Below are 21968 nucleotides of genomic sequence, written 5' to 3' on the forward strand. Positions count from 1 at the left end.
CACTTTTTTACTGTGCATTGACTGAAGAACATGCTTTCTCAAATTTGTTTTAAATCTAATATTGATTAGTTTCATAGAACATCTCCTTAATCCTAAAATGATCTGAAAGGGCAAGTAAAGTCTGTAATACTAAATATCTATCTTATCATGTATTTCCACTATTCATGATGTATTGCAAGCCACATTGAGCCTGCAAAGAGGTGGGAAAATGTGGGATACAAACGCAATAAATAAAAATTCTTTATTTACTTGTTGCACCCTACTCATAATTTTATAAACTTGTCAGATTCCCCCTCCCCCCCCCCCCCCCCCCCCCGTTGCCTCTTCTCCAAGCTGAACAGCCCTGAAATATCAATTCCTTCTTTATAAGGCATCTATTCCAAACGTTGCTGAAACAAAGTAAGGGATTCAATCACATTCGATTCCCATGCATCACACTTTGTCAAAATCCTACAATGAACTTTCCCAACATCTTGCAATTTAATCCATTTGTCACCCTGCAAAACATCTTCTCAAAGCCACATAACTTTCCAGCATCCCACAACGCATCTGTCTATCTGATAACATAGTAGATGACGGCAGAAAAAGACCTGCACGGTCCATCCAGTCTGCCCAACAAGATAACTCATATTTGCTGCTTTTTGTGTATACCCTACTTTGATTTGTACCTGTGCTCTTCAGGGCACAGACCGTATAAGTCTGCCCAGCACTATCCCCACCTCCCAACCACCAGCCCCTTGATTAGTACCTGTCCTCTTCAGGGCACAGACCGTATAAGTCTGCCCCGCACTATCCCCGCCTCCCAACCACCAGCCCCACCTCCCAACCACCGGCTCTGGCACAGGCACAGACCGTATAAGTCTGCCCAGCACTATCCTCACCTCCCCACCACCAGCCCTGCCTCCCAACCACCGGCTCTGGCACAGACCGTACAAGTCTGTCCAGCACTATCCCCGCCTCCCAACCACCAGTCCCGCTTCCCACCACCGGCTCTGGTACAGACCGTATAAGTTTGCCCAGCCCTATCCCCGCCTCCCAACCACCAGCCCCGCCTCCCGATCTTGATAGCCGCACCCTCCCCTCCCAATATATCCATACAATGCTCTACAATGTTTCTTCATTCCATTATTTATATACTGCTTAGACCTGAGCGGTTACAGTTTCATTTTACAGGTACTGGGTCCATCCCTAGTGGGCTCACAATCTAAGTAGTACATTGTACTACTGTTGTACCTGGGGAAGTGGAGGGTTAAGTGAGACTTGCCCAGGGTCACAAAGAGCTGCAGAGGAAATTGAACCTGGTTCCTCAGGATCTCAACCTACCGCCAACCGATCAAGCAGCAACGGGAATTCAAACTCAGTTTCCCAGGTCCGCAACCCGCTGCACTAACCATTAGGGCCATTCCTCCACTCTTCCCACAGAGCCCCAGATGTATCCAACTAATTTAAATTCCATTTTCCAAGCATTGCGAGATTATGATAGATAATACGAGGACATGGTATATCATATAAAGGTTGGGAGCTATGTTTTGTGAGCACCTAGGTTTGTCAGCATTTATCACACACAATTTTATAAATGCTGTTCTATATGTTCAAGTCACTTATAAAGTGACCTTATACATATCTATCTATATTTGCAGATACATCTCTCTACATATACACATGACTATAACAAAGCCTGCATTACATTTGCTTTCAATATGCTACTTGAGATCATTACTTACAATTATAGTGCAATCTGCGGATCCACTGTATAGCTTATTCCTATAACGAGGGACAAGAAAAAACATGTGGTTGGCACCACAACACCTCTGCCCCTCTCTCCCCCCCCCCCCCAAAAAAAAAAAAACAGTGTACAATGCAGATGACCTGCACAGCGTAACATAACTGGGTAGTTATAGTATATGCAGATGAGGACTATAGGTGGACAAGAACAGGGTCGCTAAGGTCCCTTGCGGAGCTGCTTCTCAGAAAAACACAGGCAGACTTACATAAGACCGATAGATGGAGCCCATCAGCACTGCTGACTGAGTCTAGAAGGCTACTCAGGACGAGCTCTCAGTAATTACCGACTTGCTACACAGCTCAAGACTGATCCCACAGACCTTACACATACGCGTTTTCATTGAAAGTTGCCCCAATCCCTCTAGTCTGTCTATCCCTGGACATCAGCTGCTTAACTGCTGCAGGGTGTCCCTGGAGCAAATTCAGCTTTCCAAACAGCACAAAAAAAAAAAAAAAAAGCAAAAATTAAAAGGCTCTTCAAACTACGCCTTTCTTTCAAATGGGCTGGTTGATTTCTGAACTAAGACAATACTGACTGGCTGAGCTTCTCTGCAGAACAGTCTCCTGGAGACAAAAACATCTTCAGTCGGATATTTTTTAATCTTTATTATTTTTAATATACTGCAATATGCCAAGCGTCAAAGTGGTTTACATTATATCCTAATAGGACCTAGACTCCTTCTTCGTTTCTACCTTTACTACTCAACATTATAAGCAATCTGTAAATCACAGCTCTGCTTTCCCTATACTCATGTGCTCTTGTCCTGAGTGGGACACCACCTGTTAATAATGTAATGAAATATACTCTAGAAACTGCAGATTTGGAACTGGAGGAGTGTGGGTGGAAGATGCAAAACAACATAATACTTTCTAACTGAACACTGGATTTTAGCTTTTTAACATTTTTGCTCAGTGGCACAGGATGAAAAATAATTTGGAAACTGAATTGGTGGTAATTTGGCTTGTCAGGGTCACACATCACATAAAATATATCTTTTTATCAGCCCTCAGAAAAGAAGAAACTAGGTCTTACCTGTTCAGGAACTGTAAGATTTGACACCTCCATTTTGCTTTTGAAGGAAGTTGAGAACATAAGAACAGCCATACTGGGTCAGACCAATGGTCCATCTAGCCCAGTACCCTGCTTCCAATAGTAGATAATTCCAGGACAAGCAGTGGCTTCCCCCATGTCTGTCTCAATAGCAGACTATGGACTTTTCCTCCAGGAACTTGTCCAAACCTAAACTACCATAACAAATGAAGGATTAGGAAAGATCTCATAAAAAGTGGCTCCACTGAATCGAGCCACGAAGTATCTCCTGTACGGACAAGCAGCAGGATTAACCAGGCAGTAACTTCTCTTGCTCAGTTACATCGTTTTACCCATGGCCACTCCCTGTCCATAAACAGATGCATTTTGGGTGGTCGTCATCAAGTTGTCTATCCAAAATGTAATCACATTACGGACCCTACCATTTCAAAAGGTCCATACTGTATGGGGTCTGCACTTGCTGCTGACTGCGCAAATGCTCCAAATATTGACCAGTCTATATTTAGGGGGAAGTTATCTAGCTGCATTAAGAGTTCTAAGTAGCATTATTTGCCCCTTAACATGCGTTAAAGGGCACTAAAGTGAGTTAGATTACAATAATGCAGTGATAACCACGTCACCGCGGGGTACATAGTAATGAGATGCAAAATATGTTAATGCATGTGAAGAAGCTCACAGTTATCTATATTCTATAACTCGAACTACGGCGAACGTCGCACGTCATGTTATAAAAGGAAAAATAATCCCAGCTCAAAGCTGTGGCCTAATGTTCCCGGGCTGCATCTCAAAGGGTCTGTGCTGCCCCCCCCCCCCCCCCCCCCCGCCTCAATCTGAATCCCTAACTCCCAAATGCCCCCTCCCCCTCTAGTACATACCTGGTGGACTAGAGGGTCCCATAGCAGGAGCGATCGATTCAGTGGAGCCATTTTTTATGACATCTTTCCTAATCCCTCATTGGTTATGGTAGCCCTTGGCGTCTGACGTCATGAGGACTGTATATAAACCGTCACTTCTAGGCACTTTGTGTTGCCGACAGCAATGTCGAGCTGGGATGCTATCGTTATAGTAAGGAGGAAGTGACTGGGATTTAATTTCTTCTTTAATGAATATAGCTGCTACATGAATTGTTGCTTTCTTTTTTTTGCGGCCGCCACCCGTCTGGACCCTGAAGCAGCATTGCTCTCTTTAGCACGAGCGAAACGCTGGCCACTGTCGGTCCGTGGGTTACCATTCAGCGTGAGGTATATGTGTTGTTGGTATTCAGGACAGTGAAGTTTTACCTCCACACCCACCGATTTTTTTGTTGTCACAGAAAAGACTGCAAGGGACACACTATGTCTGCCTGTTCAGCCCAGAGACAAAACACTTGTCATGCTTTAGCTAAATCAATTTTATGAGAGTAGCAACCAGCTGGGTGCTTCCTCAAACATGCAACATATTTCATTATTCTGAGATATAAGTACAAATGAGAGTGTCAAAAAAATCTTACAATCACTGAACTGCAGAGACTACTAGAAGCAACATGCATATCTCCCATGAAGAGATGCCCGTGATCTGGCATGACCCTAAAGGAGGCAAAGACAGATTTCATTGCTTGCCATAGCGTCACTACCACTGGATTACAAAATCAGGCTTTTTATTCCTGCAACTATATTGGGTCAAAGACAACAGAGCTCTTGAAATTTAGAATGTATTAAGTCCGTTCAGCATTAACAACTTGTTTATGGAGCTTAATTTCTAGGTTAACAAGAGAAATGAATGACTCAAACATACCCTTGAATACAGAGAGCAAGAACAATACCATCGTGACCTTCTAGAGTCTTCTGGCATTTATACGTTGTACAAGTATCCCAAACCTAAGAAGAAGAAAGAAAAAAAAAAAAAAAAGAGAGAGAGATTAATTCAGTCTAGTACCAATACCTCTCACTTCTTGGGAACCACAACAGTAGGAGAATGTCTGAAACAGGATATCAACCGATACAATAAAAAAAATCTAGGAAGGAGACCAGACTGTATCTGCTCTACATCTCTCTGTAACACAAATAATCTAAGCTAGGAAAGGAAATCCAGCATTATATGTCAGAGACTAATCTGAAGAGAGGGCCAGAGATCAATCCCTTTTATATTCATGCAGAGGGTCATCAAACTGGTATTGACTGAGCAGGAAACTTGGGAATTATCATGGTCAATTCAGCACACTGTAGTTTTTACCTAATTTGTAACATATTTTTAACCCCTTTTTTATTTTAATCACATTGGGAGAAATTTTAGAAAAGAGCCCACTTAACCTGTAGAGGTATTAAAACACTTGTTTCACAATATTTGCTACTCCACGAAATTACCAGAGTACATTTCACTTGCCATTAGTACACATAAAACTTTAGAGAACATTTACACTAGGGTTGCATTTTGATTAAACATTTTAATTGTGATAAATCACACAATCTCCCTTCCCTAAAGGACTGAGCTCCCTCCTTCCCATCCCCAGATCCAACATCTCTCCCTTTCTCTTCCTTCCCTCCCTCTCCTCTTCTCCCAGATCCATCATCTCTCTCTCTCTTTCTGGGGTCCATTATCTCTCTCTTCCCTTCCTCCTATTGTCCAGCATCTTCCCCACCCTCTCCTCCACCCCCATGAGCAGCACCAATCTCCTCTTGTGGCTGTTGGAGCTCACTTCCTCAGTCATAGCTTCCATTAATGGCCCCTCCAGTTCTGCAGCTCTCTCCCTTCCCCCCACCCGGGTTCAGCATTTGCCCCGCCTCTCAATCTCCCTGTCCATCTACCTTAAAGGTGGTTTTCTGTTGGTCCGCAGAAGTGGTAGTGTTGCACAAATACTGCCTGTGGCCTGCTCTGAAGCTTTCCCTCTGGCCTGTACCACCTCCTGTGACATCACTTCCTGTTTCTGCCTGGGTGGAATGCATCAGAGGGAAAGCTTCAGACCAGGATGCAGGCAGCATATGTGCAATGATGCCATTGGCGAGGATCAACAGAAGGCCACCTTTAAGGTAGACAGGCAAAGGTGGGTGGGTTGATGTTGAATCGTGGATGAAGGGGGAAAATGTTGTATTGTGCCGAGGACAGGGGATGGTAGTGGATGAGATGTTTGGAGAAGGTACAATAAGTTGCAATGTTATTAATTTTTCCAATCACGATTAGTGCAATAATCGCAGAGTTAACTTTGATTAAAATGTAGTCCTAATTATTTTGAAAAATCAAAAACAATATGTGTGACTCCAAACCCCACTTCAGCTCCATCCCGGGAAAGCTTCTGATCCTAGGAGTGATCTGGAATTCATGGATACCCTACACTACTACTTAACATTTTTCTAAAGCGCTACTAGGGTTACGCACCTGCACCAACCAAAAATATAGAGGAGAAGAGAGCTGCAGGTTGCAGGGCCCTGGATTAGTATTTTACAAGACACACATGTATACAAACACAGCTGGGAAGAAGCAACATTTTGGTCACCAAAACAGAATCAGTAGTTGCAGTTTTAGTTCAGGATAGGCGGGATAACAGTACTACCTTGATGGTTTTGTCTGATGAACCACTGAAGAGTAGATCCCTATGGAGTAAACACAGAGACACCACACTGGACCCTGGTGCCCCACGAAGGTGCCTTTGCATTTAAAGATCTGTTGGGGATCATAGGCTGAAAAAGAGGAGGCAGATGAGCACAGGATAAGATGAAGGTTAGAAAAATGCACCTGAAAACCAAGGCTTCACCCATCAACAGTCACATCCCGTCTCCTCTTAGTCTGAGCCATTTCATTTCTGGGCTTCTGGCCTACTCTGCCTCCCTCACCACTGTGAGTAGAACGTGGGCTTGAACCTGCGACTGCCCACACCTCACAGGCCTGACAACACATTTTTTTGGGCTACAGAAGAGAAGTATTGCACGTGCCTACTTCAGCCCCATCACACACAGCCAGGGGGCCAGATCCAAGGAATCTTAACTGCCTCAATCTTCTCTTTTTCCCATCTAATGAAGCAAATTCAGTACAATAAAATGGTCGCAAAAACTCAGAGCTTCAACAAGAAACATTTTTTTCCATCTACGACCCCACAAGGCTACCAAGACTCTGGTTTAATCACATGTCTATGCATGTGCTTTCCTCCCATCTGGAGGCAACCCCTGCAGGGCACAATGTGATTACCAGAGGGGACAGAGGACGTAACCCTAGGATGCTTTACAAAGACGGCCTCGTGTTTTGTTAGGTATTTAAAACTATGGAGCGGCAGTCATATTCAGCGCCCATCCACAGATGCCCTACCCAGTTCGCTATTCAGTGCCAGTGTCCCAATAACTTCACCCCAACTCTGCCTCTGGACAGTCACAGCAGGTATTCAGTGGCACTATCGCACTGTTTCTCAATCCAGTCCTCAGGGCACATCCAGCCAGTCAGGTTCTTGAGATATACACGATGAACATGCATGAGATAGATTTACAGACCTATGAGGCAGTACAAGCAAATCTCTCTCATGCACATTCACTGTGGATATCCTGAAAACCTAATCGGCTGGGTGTGTTTCGAGCACTGGGTTGATAGCCACAAAGTATCTCCTGTACAGACAAGCAGCATGATTACCCAGGCAGTAACTTCTCTTGCTCAGTTACATCGTTTTACCCATGGCCACTCCCTGTCCATAAACAGATGCATTTTGGGTGGTCGTCATCGAGTTGTCTATCCAAAATGTAATCACATTACGGACCCTACCATTTCAAAAGGTCCATACTGTATGGGGTCTGCATTTGCTGCTGACTTGCGCAAATTCTTCAAATATTGACCAGTCTACATTTAGGAGGAAGTTATCTAGCTGCGTTAAGAGTTCTAAGTAGCATTATTTGCCCCTTAACATGTGTTAAAGGGCACTAAAGTGAGTTAGATTAAGGTAATGCAGTGATAACCACGTCACTGCTGGGTACATAGTAATGAGATGCAAAACATGTTAACGCATGTGAAGAAGCTCACTGTTATCTATATTTCATAACTCAAACCACGGTGAACATCGCACGTCATGTTATAAAAGGAGAAATAATCCCAGCTCAAAACTGTGGCATAATGTTCCTGGGCTGCACCATAAAGGGTCTGTGCTGCCCCCCACCCCAATCTGAATCCCTAACTCCTAAATGCCCCCCCCCCCCAGTACATACCTGGTGGTCTAGTGGGTCCCACAGAAGGAGCGATCCCCAATCACTCTTACCCCTGCCACCACCGCCTGCCAATATGGTGCCCCTAGCGCTAGTCTCACATTGGGGGTATTTTTATCAAGGTTGAATTGGTTAAAATCTACTATCTAAAGCCTTATTTACACACAGTCACAGCAACAATCAGTGTTGTTTCTGCAGACATGCATGAAATGCATTACTCACATCCCAGGATTCCCATGTTCAGTCTTGCATTAATGTGGGAAAGTTCATCCTAGGAAACAAACAATGGGACAGATATAAATTGCTCTAACAGCCAAGGTGCACAGTAAAGAAGGAGAGATATATAATCACATTGCTCCCAAAGGGGTCCATATTCTTTAATCTGGACGGCAGAAACCATATTCAAAGAAGATGAACTCCCATATAAAGCGAGTGGAAGCCAGGGATGAAGTGCAAACTGACTGCGGATAAGGAATGGAGAACCTATCATTTGTTCAGTTTCACTGCTGGTGTGATGTCAGACAGATCCAAGTGGCTCTTTTACTAAGGTTTAGTGTGCACTGAACGTTAAGAAGCCCACTTTACAGCTCTGTGCTTCTTACAATTTAGCGTTCGCTAATGCCATTAATACACGCTAAGCTTTAGTAAAGGGACCTTGAAGCAGGTATTCTCCATGAACAGCAGGATACATGGCTGATGTCATCAATGGAACCTAAGTTTCTAGAACTTTTGAGCAGGCTGACCGCATACACATGCCACTGTCTTGTGGGACTGCTTCAGTCTATGTCAAAGCTTAGCTCAGCAGAGAACACAACTCCTTCATCCACAGAGAACACTCGCTACAGATAAGCAACTTGGTTTTCTCTGAGGATAAGCAGGATACTACAGGATGCCTTTAAAGGGAAAAAATGTGCGTCACAACAGACAGACATACAAACAGCTTCTTCTTCCCTTTTTTTTTTTGGCAATAATACATTTTTCTTGTTGGTCTCTTTTTTTCTTTTTATATAGGCAACCTTGAACTGAAAGAAACGAGTCTATTGAATGGGGCTGGATTTTAATCTCCAAACAGATTCTGGAGGACAGTCTGGCCAAACCTACTGTTGCACTGGAGTCTTGCTCTAAACAATAATGAAATGTGAAGAAACTTTTAAGCCATATCAGAAAAAACAGGTGGCCGCGCTTATGCGGTTCGCACCTTTCTTTTTTTTTTTTTTTTCATTTGTTTAAACTGCCGCCGCCAAAACGCAAGAAAATGGAGGAAATTAAATCTGACGAGAAAAATCGCTGTTTAAAGTCACAGACACTGAATTATTTTCTTCTGTTTGTTGTTTTTTTTTTTTTTATAACCCCTCAATCATAATAAAACACTGGAGCTGCCTGCTCGTTAGAAGTCTGGGGAAAGAAAGGCTGCTTCTTTGAATTTCCTTTTATTTGATTTAATTCTTTTAAAGCAGCTGCCTGTTAAAAGTGGCTGCCTCTCCCAAAGACGGTACACCTTTCCAGAGAAAGAGACGGCCCTTCCCTGCTAAGCCATGGAGATGGGGAGGAAGGGGGGTGGACTCGAGACACCCGAGTTTAACACCCCCGAGGCTGTCAAAGAAAGAAGAGAAAGGAAACCCTGTCAAGCCTCTAAATAAGATTCCAGGCACAGAAGAATTATCACAAATATCTGTAATATCTAAAGAGAAAAGGAGAGAGACTAATGGGCTCACTTCCTACCTGCTGGGAGACTGAGAAAATACTGAGGCTAAGGTCACATGGCCAGGGCTCCTATTGGCTCTCTAGAGTCAGAGTTTTTTCTCAGTCTCCACCTGCTGGTAGGCGAGCACAACTCATCAGTCCAATCCTGGTCCGGTCCGGAGGGACGCTAAGGAATAATGAAATGTGAAGCAAGGATAGAAATCCATATGCAAATCCATACGGGCTGACTTAAGGTGTACTACAGATGCAGCTATAGTTCTGACCTTAGGAGCTCTGACTTGACCCTCAAAAGTCAGACCTGCTTGGGCATAAGTAATACCTCGGTTTTTGTTGACTTCGGTTATCGTCAGTTTCGCTTTTCATTGATTTTTTCAGCGAAAATTTTGTCTCGGAATTCGTCGGTTGCCTCAGATTTTGTTGGCGTGCCCACGTGACCTCGCTGCTAATTTTGCAAAAACAAAGGGCGACCCACGCATTCTCCTGCCCATTGTGGCGTTGTTTCTCGTTGTGTGAGCATCACCCCGCGCGTCTAACGCAACGCACGTAAGATAAAATCACATGTGCTCAAATCTCATTGTCCCTGTTAAGTGTTTCCCTTGCTAATAAGTTAACCCTTTCCCTTTAGCTCCATCATGGGACTATATTTATTCTCTATAAAATGTGTTTTTGGTATGTATTTTGGAGTGTCTAGAACAAATTAATTGGATTTACATTGATTCATATAGAAATAATTGCCTCGGTTTTCGTCGGTTTTGGATTTCGCCGATTGTTTTCGGACTGATTATCGATGAAAACCGAGGTATCACTGTAATGGTTACCCTTTATTTGATACATCAGTATTACTACTACTACTATTTAACATTTCTAGAGCGCTACAAAGTGTACGCAGCGCTGTACAAACACAGAAGAAAGACAGTCCCTGCTCAAAGAGCTTACAATCTAATAGACAAAAAGTAAAGCATTTAAATTTAAAATATTTAAGCAGTCAAGCACAAGAGAACAGTCACAGAAGGACAGAAGATGTTGAAGGGTGGTCAGTGTGATTAGGTGTAACTCTGGTTGGAGTAGTGGGAGAAGGTGATAGAAGAATAGAAATGGGTGAGGTAAAGTAATGAGTGGGTTGATAGGGAGGTTATATAAGACATGTCACTCTAGGGGTGGGTGGGTAGAGGGGTAGCATAAGGAGGAGGAGAAGCAGACTGCTAGCCAATTAGAGAGTGTGCCTTTGCCGATGGCAGCTGCCATCTTGTTTGGGTCAAAAAACGAAAAACAAAAAAGCTGCTCTCTTGAAATCCAATGTGTGTCGTGGGTTTTCAGGTCTTTTGAAAACAGCCTTTTACATGTTAGCTGATTGTATTACTCTTCGAGTTATTAATATGTCTTATGTTCTCTACTCCTGTAATGTTTTCTCATTTTTGTCTTATCCTTGTATATGTATTTTTGTGCTCCAACAAGTACAGTGGTTCCAAAACCTGGTCCTGGAGGCACCCCAGTCAGGTTTTCAGGATACACATGATGAATATTCATGTGAGAGATTTGCATACACTTCCTCCACTGCATGTAAATCTATCTCATGAGTAGTCATTGTGGGTATCCTGGCTGGGGTGCCTCCTAGAACAGGTTTGGGAACCACTGACCTAATGTATAATGCAGAATAGAAATAAGTTAATAAATAATTAAACAATGTCTTGCAAGAAGTACCTGCCCATAAAGAGCAGGTAGGATGTTATACAAGATGTTAGCACAACATTCTAAAAAAGTTTCTCCCAAAAGACACTAGTGTCTGAGCAACCCTCACCAAGGATAATGAGCAGTAAGTCTTAGAACTTCTGGCTCTTTTACGAGTGGATTCAACCACTATGGAATTGTGAGGAAGCTTCTGCTTTTCAAATCTGGGAGCCTTCTAGACTCTTTACATCAAGTCGATCTTCTTGTTAATAGGAGGTACAGTCCTTCAAGATTCTGTGAACAGGCACTATTTCAGTTTTTTTGGGGTGGATTGGTCAAGAAATTGGAGAATGTTTCTGTCCTGGGCTCCGCCTCCACCTCTAACTTAAATGTATTTATTTGGATTTTGCACACACCTTTTCCAGGTGGGATAGCATCAGTCATCACCTGTGCTGGGAAAAGTCTTCTCTCATGAGGTGGGGAAGGATCTGAAGATAAGTCAGGTGAAGCCCTCTAACACAGTCAGTTCCAGGAGTGCTCAGATTCAGAAAAATACTCTGAAGAAGAAGAATGCTCAACCTACAGACCTTGAGGTCAGGTCTTGGATGTGGGTGTAGAGACACAGAAGACCTCTGATGCACTGACAAAGCTTTCTCTCTTGATGGACTGGAGATCAACACTAGTACAGTGGGCATCAACTCCGAAACCCTTTCAAGTCTTGGTGTTGATGTCTCGCCTGCAGGAAATGTATGGGACGAGACAAAAGTTTATCCAGCCAATCTTCAACACAGGCAATGTTGAAGCTGCAACACTATGCTGAGTTATCTAAGCCCTCCATCCACTCCTCAAACTTCTTCATGAACTGCTGTGACAAAACCCTGCATCCGCTCTTCAAACTTCTTCATCAGATGCTCATCAAAGGCTGCCATAGACAAGGGCGTGGGAAGAACACTAGGTGTGACTTTGTCCTATCACCTGGGATGTACTGGAAGCAAGGTCTTGGGTCCTTGGAGGCTGGTGTGTCCTCTCCAATGTCCTGGAGGAGGCATGGTCCTCACACTGAAAATGCTTCAAGGACATGGGTAGCCTTGGTGCACTGATGCATAGTTCCTAGGTGCCAATGAAGATGAGAACAAATCCTTCCCCTTCTATGGGCAGGACTCTGAGGATAATTGGTCCTTATGTCAAGGGAGATAGAGACCCTTTTGATGTCACTGCATCCCCCACTTCACCTGCGGGACCCATGGAAACTAATGCTTCCAATGCCAAAGTTGAAGGAACAAACTTCTCTGTACCAAAAATTCATTTGCATTGTTTTTCGTGATCACAAATCCTTTTCTTTGACATATGTGAACATAATTTACAATGAGACGAATCCAGTCATTGTCAGGTATCAAATATGAGTATCCATTACACATATGGTTCTGTTGCACCGGGTGCGTTTTCTGAAGCTGCTGGGACCTTCTTTTGGGACATGTTATCTGTAAAGTAGTTACAGTGACATCACATAACTCAATGATGAAAATTAGCCAACCAGGAGCTCAAGGGCTCTGAAGCCTGTGCAGCAGACACACACAAAAAAAAAAACAACAACAGAAAGAAAGAGAAAGAAACTTAAAAATTAAGGAAACTTAATTAAGGCTCTATCAGGAAAAACACAGAATGACAGCAACAGGCCTCAGGAAAAAAAATTATAAAAAAAAGTTGAGGATATGCAAAAGTCCAACACGACGTGGTAGATTGCATGTCTGACTAGCTCCGTGGAAAACTGAAGGGGCCCCATATCACAGTGGCAAGTGGGAAACAGGAAGCTTGCACAATGAACCTGCTCAATAGTTCTAGAAACCTACACGAGTTCCCGTACTGGGCTCTGTCTGCGATGTCACTCATGTTATAAGGAATTAGTACAGTACAGTCTCGATTATCCGACCTTCACTGATCCGACCATCCAGCATATCCAACAAGCCCCCCCCCCCACCCCGGTGAGATCACACAGTTTCTCTTTCTGTTTTTCGAACTTGGGACCCTACTTTTACTAAAGAACAGCACCATTGTGCCAGGACTTTGCTTTTACTGTCATTGTTCCTGCATCGTTTCAGGGGTTACCATTGTTTTCCAAATGATCCGACTTTTCATTTATCTGACAAAGGGTCGGTCCTGTTTAGGTCAGATAATCAAGACTTTACTGTATCTTGTCCTCAGAGAATCCAGCTGAACTCTAGCTTTCGCTTCACTTCTGCAATTAAGGATACTCTGCTTCGGATCTTCGGATTCTATACATGTCGCCAAGATGTGGACACAACTTAATTTGCTAGTGAGCTGTTAACCATCAGTAACTGGATGCTAACAAGCAACTACTGATGTTAACTGGTACAGATTAAGAATTGCATCTGGTTGCTTTACAACGTTGGACGTCTAAATTCCAACCCAAAAGGGGCCATGGGGGGGTTAGGAGTGTTCCAAAAGGTTGTGCGTAATGTTATAGAATAGGTTGGTGAACCTAACTTGGGAGCAAGGATTTACACCAGGTTTCAGCAGGTGTAAGTCTGGCGCCCAGAGAATCAGTGCTGTTATACAATAATGGACACACAGACTTTATAAAATAGAGCTTAATGCCAATCTCTTCTGGTGCCCATTTTTGAGTGCCATGCACAGAATTCCCCCTTCTGTGTTCTGGGAGAAATCAGTGGGGTCAGTCTTGGAACACCCATAGTTATCTATTAGATGAACTAGGAATCAAAGGACTGGATTTTCAGAAGTCAACCAGTTAAACTTCAACTTTTCCACATTTCTATTCGCTGGCTGACAAAATCCACCTGCTTAAATTCACAAGGTGGGTTTATGACCCAGATGCCTAATGTTCAACTTTAGCTGGACAATCTCAGCTGCAGAAAATAGCTGCGTCACATTTAGTCTGTCTAAATGCAGGAGATTTAGCAGCTGAAAACCTAGTTGGTTAGGTGTGACTGAAAATTCAGCAATGATACCCAGCTATAATTAAACAGTTATCTCAGCCACTCAGCAGGTCTTTGAAAGCTAAAAGCAGCAGCTGAAACTCCAGTCTTCCTCTATCTCAACTCATGCCCTGAACTGCAAAACAGAATGTTTTTTAGGAAGCTTGCAACAGATAGCCCATGGAATGGTGATTAGAAAAAGGGGGACAACAAGGAGCTGATAGTTATCTGGGACCAAGGAAAAACAGCCAACAGAATTTAAGTCATTTTAAAATGGACAAATTAAGTTTTACCTGTTTTCTTTCCTTCGGTCCTACCATACCAGTCCGGAACTTGTGGGTTATGCCCTTTGACCAGCAAATGGAGACACTAAAGACTTGTGTGCTCTGTCCTATAAGAGCTCTGTGCAGCCATAGGTCTTCAGTATTTTAAATGACAACGCAATGCAGAGTAGACTTTCTTTTTAACTGAACTATAGAATCAACTGACTCATCAACTTATTAAATCTGAAGACTCTTTTCGGTAAAATAGTTATGTCAAACTGAATTCTGAAACATCAGAAGAAACTTCACATATTGAATTAAAAGCAATTAAAACTAGCAGACAACTAGAACCCATAAAATATTGATTCTATACACAGGAGGGCCTCTGGACTGGTCTAGTACGACCAAAGGAAAGAAGATTAACAGGTAAGACTTAATTTCTCTTTGATTAGCACCCTTACCAGACCAGTCCAGAACTTGTGGAGTGTAGAAAAGCAATCCTTAAGATAGATGGGACTCAGAAATCACTCCCTAAAGTATTTCGGCTCCAAAAACAGCCTCTGCTCTCACTCCAATATCAGTTCTATAGTGCTTTGCAAAAGTAACATAGTAGATGACAGCAGATAAATACCTACACAGTCCATGAAGTGACAATCATGTCAGCAGGAACAACTATATGTAACTCTGCACAAGATATCGCTACTTTTCTAAGAGAACGCAATCTCAAACCTTGAGGATGTTGCTTGACTTTTAAAATGTGAGCTGAAGAATCATCTCCTTAAGCCACAAAGCACTCGTAGCCTTAGAGGCTGCTTCACCCTTTTTGTACCTCCAAGAAGTACGAACAGCCTATTCAACATTCAGAATTCATTGGTTACTACTAAATATCTGACGAGAGTGGGCAAACATCTAGAAAACGAAGGAATTTAGATTTTGCTTATCTCTGCAGAACGAAGTACCTAATCACTACTACTACTATTAATCATTTCTATAGCACTACTAGACGTATGCAGTGCTGTACACATTGTATGCAGGTACTTTCTCTGTCCCTAGAGGGCTCATAATCTAAGTTTTGTACCTAGGGCAATGGAAGGTTAAGTGACTTGTCCAAGGTCACAAGGAGCTGCAGTGGGAACTGAACCCAGGTTGCCAGGATCAAAGCCCACTGCATTAGGCTACTCCTCCCATCAACATGGAAAGAAGATATCACCTTAGAAAGGAAGGAAAGAACAGTTCTGACAGAAACTCCTACTTTAGTAAACTGAAGGAAAGAATTTCTGAACAATAAGGCTTGTAACTCAAATTCTGCAAGCTGATGAAATAGCTAACAAGAACACAGTCTTCAGTGTGAGATCTTTTAATGTCTCTTTCTTAAGTGGCTCAAAAAGGTAGAAGACCCAGGGCTTTAAGAACCAAATACAAACTCCATTCAGGACAAGAACTATGAACAGGGGGATAATGAGGAACTGGAACCCATCTGGATATGCCCCCAAGGAGGACTTATTCAAATGCCCTCAAAAACATGACAAAGCTGCTACCTGGACCTTTAAGGATCTTAGGGTCAAACCTCACTGAAGTCCACCTTGAAGAATGGCTAAGATGTAAGAATTAGAAGCTGAAAAAGGAGAAATTGCTCTATCAGCGCAACAAGATTCAAACACTTGCCAAATTTTTTCATATGTTGTGGAAGTAGTCTGCTTTCCAACCTGAAGTAAGGTGGCAACAACAAAATCTTCCAAATAACCTATGTGTCTTAAATGCGATCTCTCCAGAGCCAAGCCATAAGATAGAAGGGAATCAGACCCTCCATGAACACTGGGCCCCTGAAGTAGCAGGCCTTTCTCTTGCTGGTTGAAGTGGATGAGATGTACTAGGCACATAAATCAAGGCCTCCTGGACCAGTCTGAGTCTACGAAAATCAAATGACCAGGGTGTGACAAAATTCTCCGAAGCATTCTGCCTAACGATGGAAGTGGCGGGAATAAGTAGAGGTGCTGTTCTGTGGCCAAAGTTACAATGTGTCCAGACCCTTGGAACTGTGCTCTTTTTGATGACTGAAAACTGAAGGACCTTGACACTGGTTTTCATCACCATGAGATCTATGTGGGGAAGACCCCACCTGTTTGTTACATTTTCCCGATAAACTGTGCCAGTCCCCACAGCAGGAACAGCTCTGCCAGGGCTTCCATCAGGGCAGCAACCAACCTTTACCTCAGGAGTGCCAACTGCTAGAAAAATTGAGGCTGGTCCTGCGGCCTACCAGCTAAGGAGAAATAATGTGGTTTAGACCTGTCACGAATCCAAGCTTCTGAGGTGGATTGAGTGCTTAAGGATCTTGTCCCCCTGCCCCCGAATCCTGTAAGAAAGAAAGACTCCTGTGGTACTAAGAGGTCCACAGAAGCACTGCAAGTAAAGATTGTTCTCCTGTTAGCCTCCTTTATTTTTCTCCAGATAAAATACTGCTCAATTCGAGGGTAAGTGGGTTGGGGGGGGGGGGGGGGGGGGAATAGTTTGTGCTATAAATGTTTAAAATAAAAAATAAAGAAATTAAAAAAAATCTCTGACTCTTCTGAAATGTCCTGAGCTCCAAAATGTCCTTTTTTTTCCCCTCTTGAGCAAAAGCCTATATATAGGCATCCCTTGTTCAACTGGGTACCAGTTCTCCAACTGAATACTGAGGATCTATGGCTGCATGGAGCCCTTATATGGCACAGCACACAAGTCTTTTGTCTGTCTCCATCTGCTGGATGATAGGCATAATCTATAGAGTTTGGATTGGTTTTTTTTAAGGACACTAAGAAAGGAACATTTTGGGGGAAAGACTCCCTGGGGGCTCTTCACCTAGAATGCAGTAAGGACTGCCTGTCGACTCACAGCTAAGTAGAAGGCCTTTCTGCTTTAAAAACAGGACATATTTAGCAATGAGTTCCTAGACATACACTATCTTCATACCTGCAACATGATGTTCAGTGGGGACCTACTATGTAACCTAAGAGGGTGAGATTTGTACTTGCTTGCTCGTTTCACCGCCTAGAAATTTTTGCAGGGTTTATTTACTTTCCCTTTCTTTCTGTAAGTGATGGGCGTCCTTGAGTGCAAGCTTTAACAAGGGACCATCTCCCAAGGAGACGTCTGACAAGATGAGATCTGAGAGACTCACATTAAGCATGGATGCATCCCTGCGAAATTCCATCATGTCCTCGCTCAGCTTGCTCTGGTTCTCATCCAAAACATCTAACAAAACAAAACAGCAATAACAACAAGACATCGGCACAAATTAAAATAAGCCAATACCAGCACAAATTGGTAGAGCTACACTGTTAGATAGTGCATCGTCTCCTTACAGCATCTACTCTGGAGATGTTTCTTCAAGCAGCTGCAGGCAGCGGTCATTTCAAATTGCAATGCATCTGTCACAGGCTGTATTTTATACCAGGGTGCCTATGTAAGAAGTCCAAAAAGCTGCCCATAGTAAGCCTATTTTATAAAAGCAAAAAATATACTCATCACCAATAATCAATAATTATTATTATTTATTGCATTTGTACCCCACATTATCCCACCTTTTTGCAGGCTCAATGTGGCTTACAGAGTGTTGTTATGATGCAGTCATTACATGATCTTAGATACATAATTATGGATGATGTGTATATATTTTTTTATATTTAATTTCATTCATTCTATTGGGATTCTTTTTTTAATTTCACTATTATACATAAACAACATAGGTACCTATGTGCCTCTATAAAAAAAAAAAAAAAAAGACTCCCCAACTAGCCCAAACAGTGTATAAAATACCAATGCACAAATTTACACCAACTCTGAAGCAGTGTTTTTTTTACAAGTACTCGTGTGCCAGGAACACTCACATGTAGCTCACAAGTACATGTCACCTTGATGGCACATATACACAATAGGGCAATTTCATAAAAAAGCTTTCCAGTGTTAAAACAGCCTTTACGTGTGAAAAAAGCTTTATAGCCCCTCCCACGGACATGCTAGGAAGACTAGTATCAAACCTCCAAATTACTCAGAATGCCGCAGCAAGGGTAGTGGCCAACTGTGGATAATAATCGAGTTGCTAATCAGCAGACGTTAACGGGGTACGACTGCCTCCCACCTAGCTAATTCCCATGGACCGGGTCCAGAACAGATATTCAGCAGACGTTAATGGGGGGGTTCTGTTGAGTATGTGCTCCGACTGCCTTAACATTATATCCGGTTACTGCCAGGATGGGCCCAAGGAAGCGAATGGGCACTGCCAATACTCGGTGCCGGTCTGGAGAACTTGTGCAGCACAAATTTGGCCAGATAGTTACGATACTGGCTCTGAATAAAATACGGTGCCCAGAAAGCTACCAGCAACTGCCAACGACCTTGCAACTAGTTATTCAAAGAACCAAAGTTTCAGGTTCTTAAAGTCTGTGATCACTTGTCAGCTGGGTTCTTTAGGTGGTTCAAAAGTCATTGCCCTTGGCAGTGTATGGACATCGCTGCTGACGACGACATTTGGAAAACAAAAAAGGAAAGTAGAGTGGGAGAAGGGGGTTGAGGAAGGAAGCGGCCAGACCATGGCAAGGGAGGGAGTTGGGAGAAAGAGATAGCATGAAGGCCGAGATGGGGGGGGGGGGGGGGGGGGAAGGTGCTGGGGGCACCATCTCATCCCTCGCCTCAGGCAGATTACTTGGGCTGCCCCTGCTGCTACCCCCTCCAGGGCTAGGGTTGAGGAATCTATACAGTGCAGGACCTCAGCGCTAGAGAGCTCCAAAATGGCAGCTGCTTCTGTGCAGAAGAAACCTCAGCACCTTGCCTCAGAGAAGTAGCACCTGAAATCAAGATCGGTTGGGGCCTCCTCATGGAGAGGTCAATTCTTACTCCAGATGCAGTAGCATCACGATCAGTGTGGCTCACTGCCCTACTGTAGCAAGATCTACAAGAGCTTGAGTTGTCGTGGCAGCCCCCACAGCGGTAACAGAGATTTGCATGTTTGCAAGTGTCGCCATATCTAAAACGGGCTGCCTTTGCCTCAATCACACACACCCTCTGGGTGCTCAAAAACAACTATCTGCCCTTTTCAAAGCCAGAACCACCAATTATCAGGACCTCCCCATTTGCTTGCTTCCATAGGTTACATTGCTCCTGACGCACTGCTGCTACTGGCTCTTCCATTCCCTACTGCCCGAGTTGTGTGGGAACTCATTCCTGTTTTCAGCTGTCAACAAACTCTGACATAGCCTCAGCTCCCCCCTCTTTCCTTGGAACCAGCAGTCTTCAAAGATGCCCTACTGCTACACAGTCCACACCATAGCTCTCCGTCAAAGCGAAAAAATTAACCGATAAGGAACTTGGAGGGAAGGTGGTGAAAGAAGCCCTCACACAGAACAGGGAGGAAAAGCCAGAGAATTTGAGAATGACAGAAGAGAAGGAACCTGAATGCCTCCAGATATCCCCCAGGGATCAGGCCCTCTCCTGTCTGATCTCAACTGGATTACCAGTTCTCCAACTGGGCCTAGAAGTCCTAACATAGATAGTCCATCACCAGAGCACAGTGGAGACAAATAAATACTGAAGAGCAGGTGGCAACTCGAAGCCCTATAGAGGGTAGAACTCACAGGCTTCTGTTCTCTGTCTCCATCTACTGGTAGAGGGACACAAGTCATCCATTCTGGACTGGCCATGTGGACAATAAGGAATTTACAAATACGTGGCTATGCACTGAGTTTTACCTGTATGTGTGCATTCGCACACATGCACAAGTTCCTCTTGCCTGTAAGCAGGTATCGTTCCAAGCAGGAACTTCTGGGGATGCAATTTTATAAAGACACATTGGAACACTTGACCACGTAGGCACCCTTTGATGAAGCAACTCTCTTGGAAGACAATTTTATAAAGCATTTCCCAAAAAGAACGTTTTATACACAGAAAATGGCTCTTCTTAGGTGCAAAACAAAAACAAAAAAGGAGGTAAAAACCCTCACGGAACCGTGAGATATAAACAAAAAGTGAGGAGAGTGAATGAGGATACCAAAAATATTTATCACATGAAAAATAAAAATTAAAAAGACTGTGCTTATTTTTCTGTGATCTGCCCACAGGCACTCATGGGGTTAGTCCTGAGTGAAGCAGGGTGGAACTGCAATATACGTTCATATTTTATAAAATACACATGTACACATTTGCACCTTCTTTGTAGTATGGCAGGTGTAAATCTCTGTGCTATTGAGGCTTATTGTACAAGTCCATTTGTCTATATAAAACAGGATCTTCTTAGTAGTTAAGGAATCAGCCCCATGGTACATATGTTTCACCCAAACCAAGGGTGAATAAGATAGACTGTTTTATACAGAAATTACTTTTAAAATTATCCTCTTACTGGTCAGTATAGGATTTTATTGGATTCCATAGCACCAACTTACAGGAACAAAGCAATGCAACTGTGGCTCTTCTCATGTTAGCCCCGAAGAAGGGAACGCACGCGTAGGACCCTTCACTTGCATGGCACTTATTCAAAACCTTTTCATTTTATGCAACATACAGTTCAAGTTGTGTACCAGCAGAAGGAAGGGAGTGGCTATCATGCCCTTTATAGAGATATCTGTGGATCAATGTTTGTAATGTACTATAGGGATCGGCGGTCACATCCTTAATGAAAATGTGACCACGATAGCCAATGTGCTGGTTAGCAATGACATGTGTCCATTTCACAGTATGTTTAAAACAAGGTGGCAGGGAAAGAAAAAGTGAGCATGAGCAGGTGCCCAAGACAAACCCACCAAATTTCAGCTCCAGGTTCTTCTCCAGCTGGTCGATTTTCTCTGAGAGTTTTCCTAGCATGGAACGAAGGAAAGCGATTTCCTGATCCTTCTGAGCCACTGCAACCTGCATCTCATGGAAGCGATCGTCTGTCTGCTGCAAGAACTCCTTCAGCCCCTCAAACTTGCACATCTCCAAATGGGTCTCATAGGTGTCCTGGTTTCCTATAAAAGTGCAGCTGTAGTGAAAAGGAGGGGGAGCAGGGTTAGAATGCATTGTCCCTGCTTGAAATACTTCTAGGAAGATATTTATTTATTTATTGCATTTGTATCCCACATTTTCCCACCTCTTTGTAGGTTCAATGTGGCTTACAATATATCATGAATAGTGGAAATACATAAGAAAATATACATTTGGTATTACAGAAGGATCTTGGGTGTTATGATAACAACAGAACATAGTAGTAGATTAACAATCAAATATTATAAGAAAATTCTGGGTGAATGTATAGGAGTTCATATTTGTTGTTCTTTGTGGTATGTCTTGTTAAAAAGATGGGTCTTCAGAAGTTTGCGGAAATTATTTAATTCGTAGGTCGTTTTTAAGTTGCATGGTAGTGCGTTCCAGAATTGTGTGC

General features: G+C 43.2%; 1 protein-coding gene across 1 annotated transcript in view; it reads right to left on the reverse strand.

The window, feature by feature from the left end:
• Positions 1 to 21968, reverse strand: part of TRAF7 (TNF receptor associated factor 7) — a 66016-nt gene that overhangs the window by 11804 nt on the left and 32244 nt on the right. Inside the window, 7 exon segments of the mRNA XM_030211393.1 lie at positions 1725 to 1764; positions 4610 to 4692; positions 6363 to 6403; positions 6406 to 6489; positions 8212 to 8260; positions 17739 to 17812; positions 21352 to 21569. Coding sequence (XP_030067253.1) covers positions 1725 to 1764; positions 4610 to 4692; positions 6363 to 6403; positions 6406 to 6489; positions 8212 to 8260; positions 17739 to 17812; positions 21352 to 21569 — 589 coding nt within the window.

This window comes from Microcaecilia unicolor, chromosome 8, assembly GCF_901765095.1.
Source record: "Microcaecilia unicolor chromosome 8, aMicUni1.1, whole genome shotgun sequence".
NCBI classification, from domain to species: Eukaryota; Metazoa; Chordata; class Amphibia; order Gymnophiona; family Siphonopidae; genus Microcaecilia; species Microcaecilia unicolor.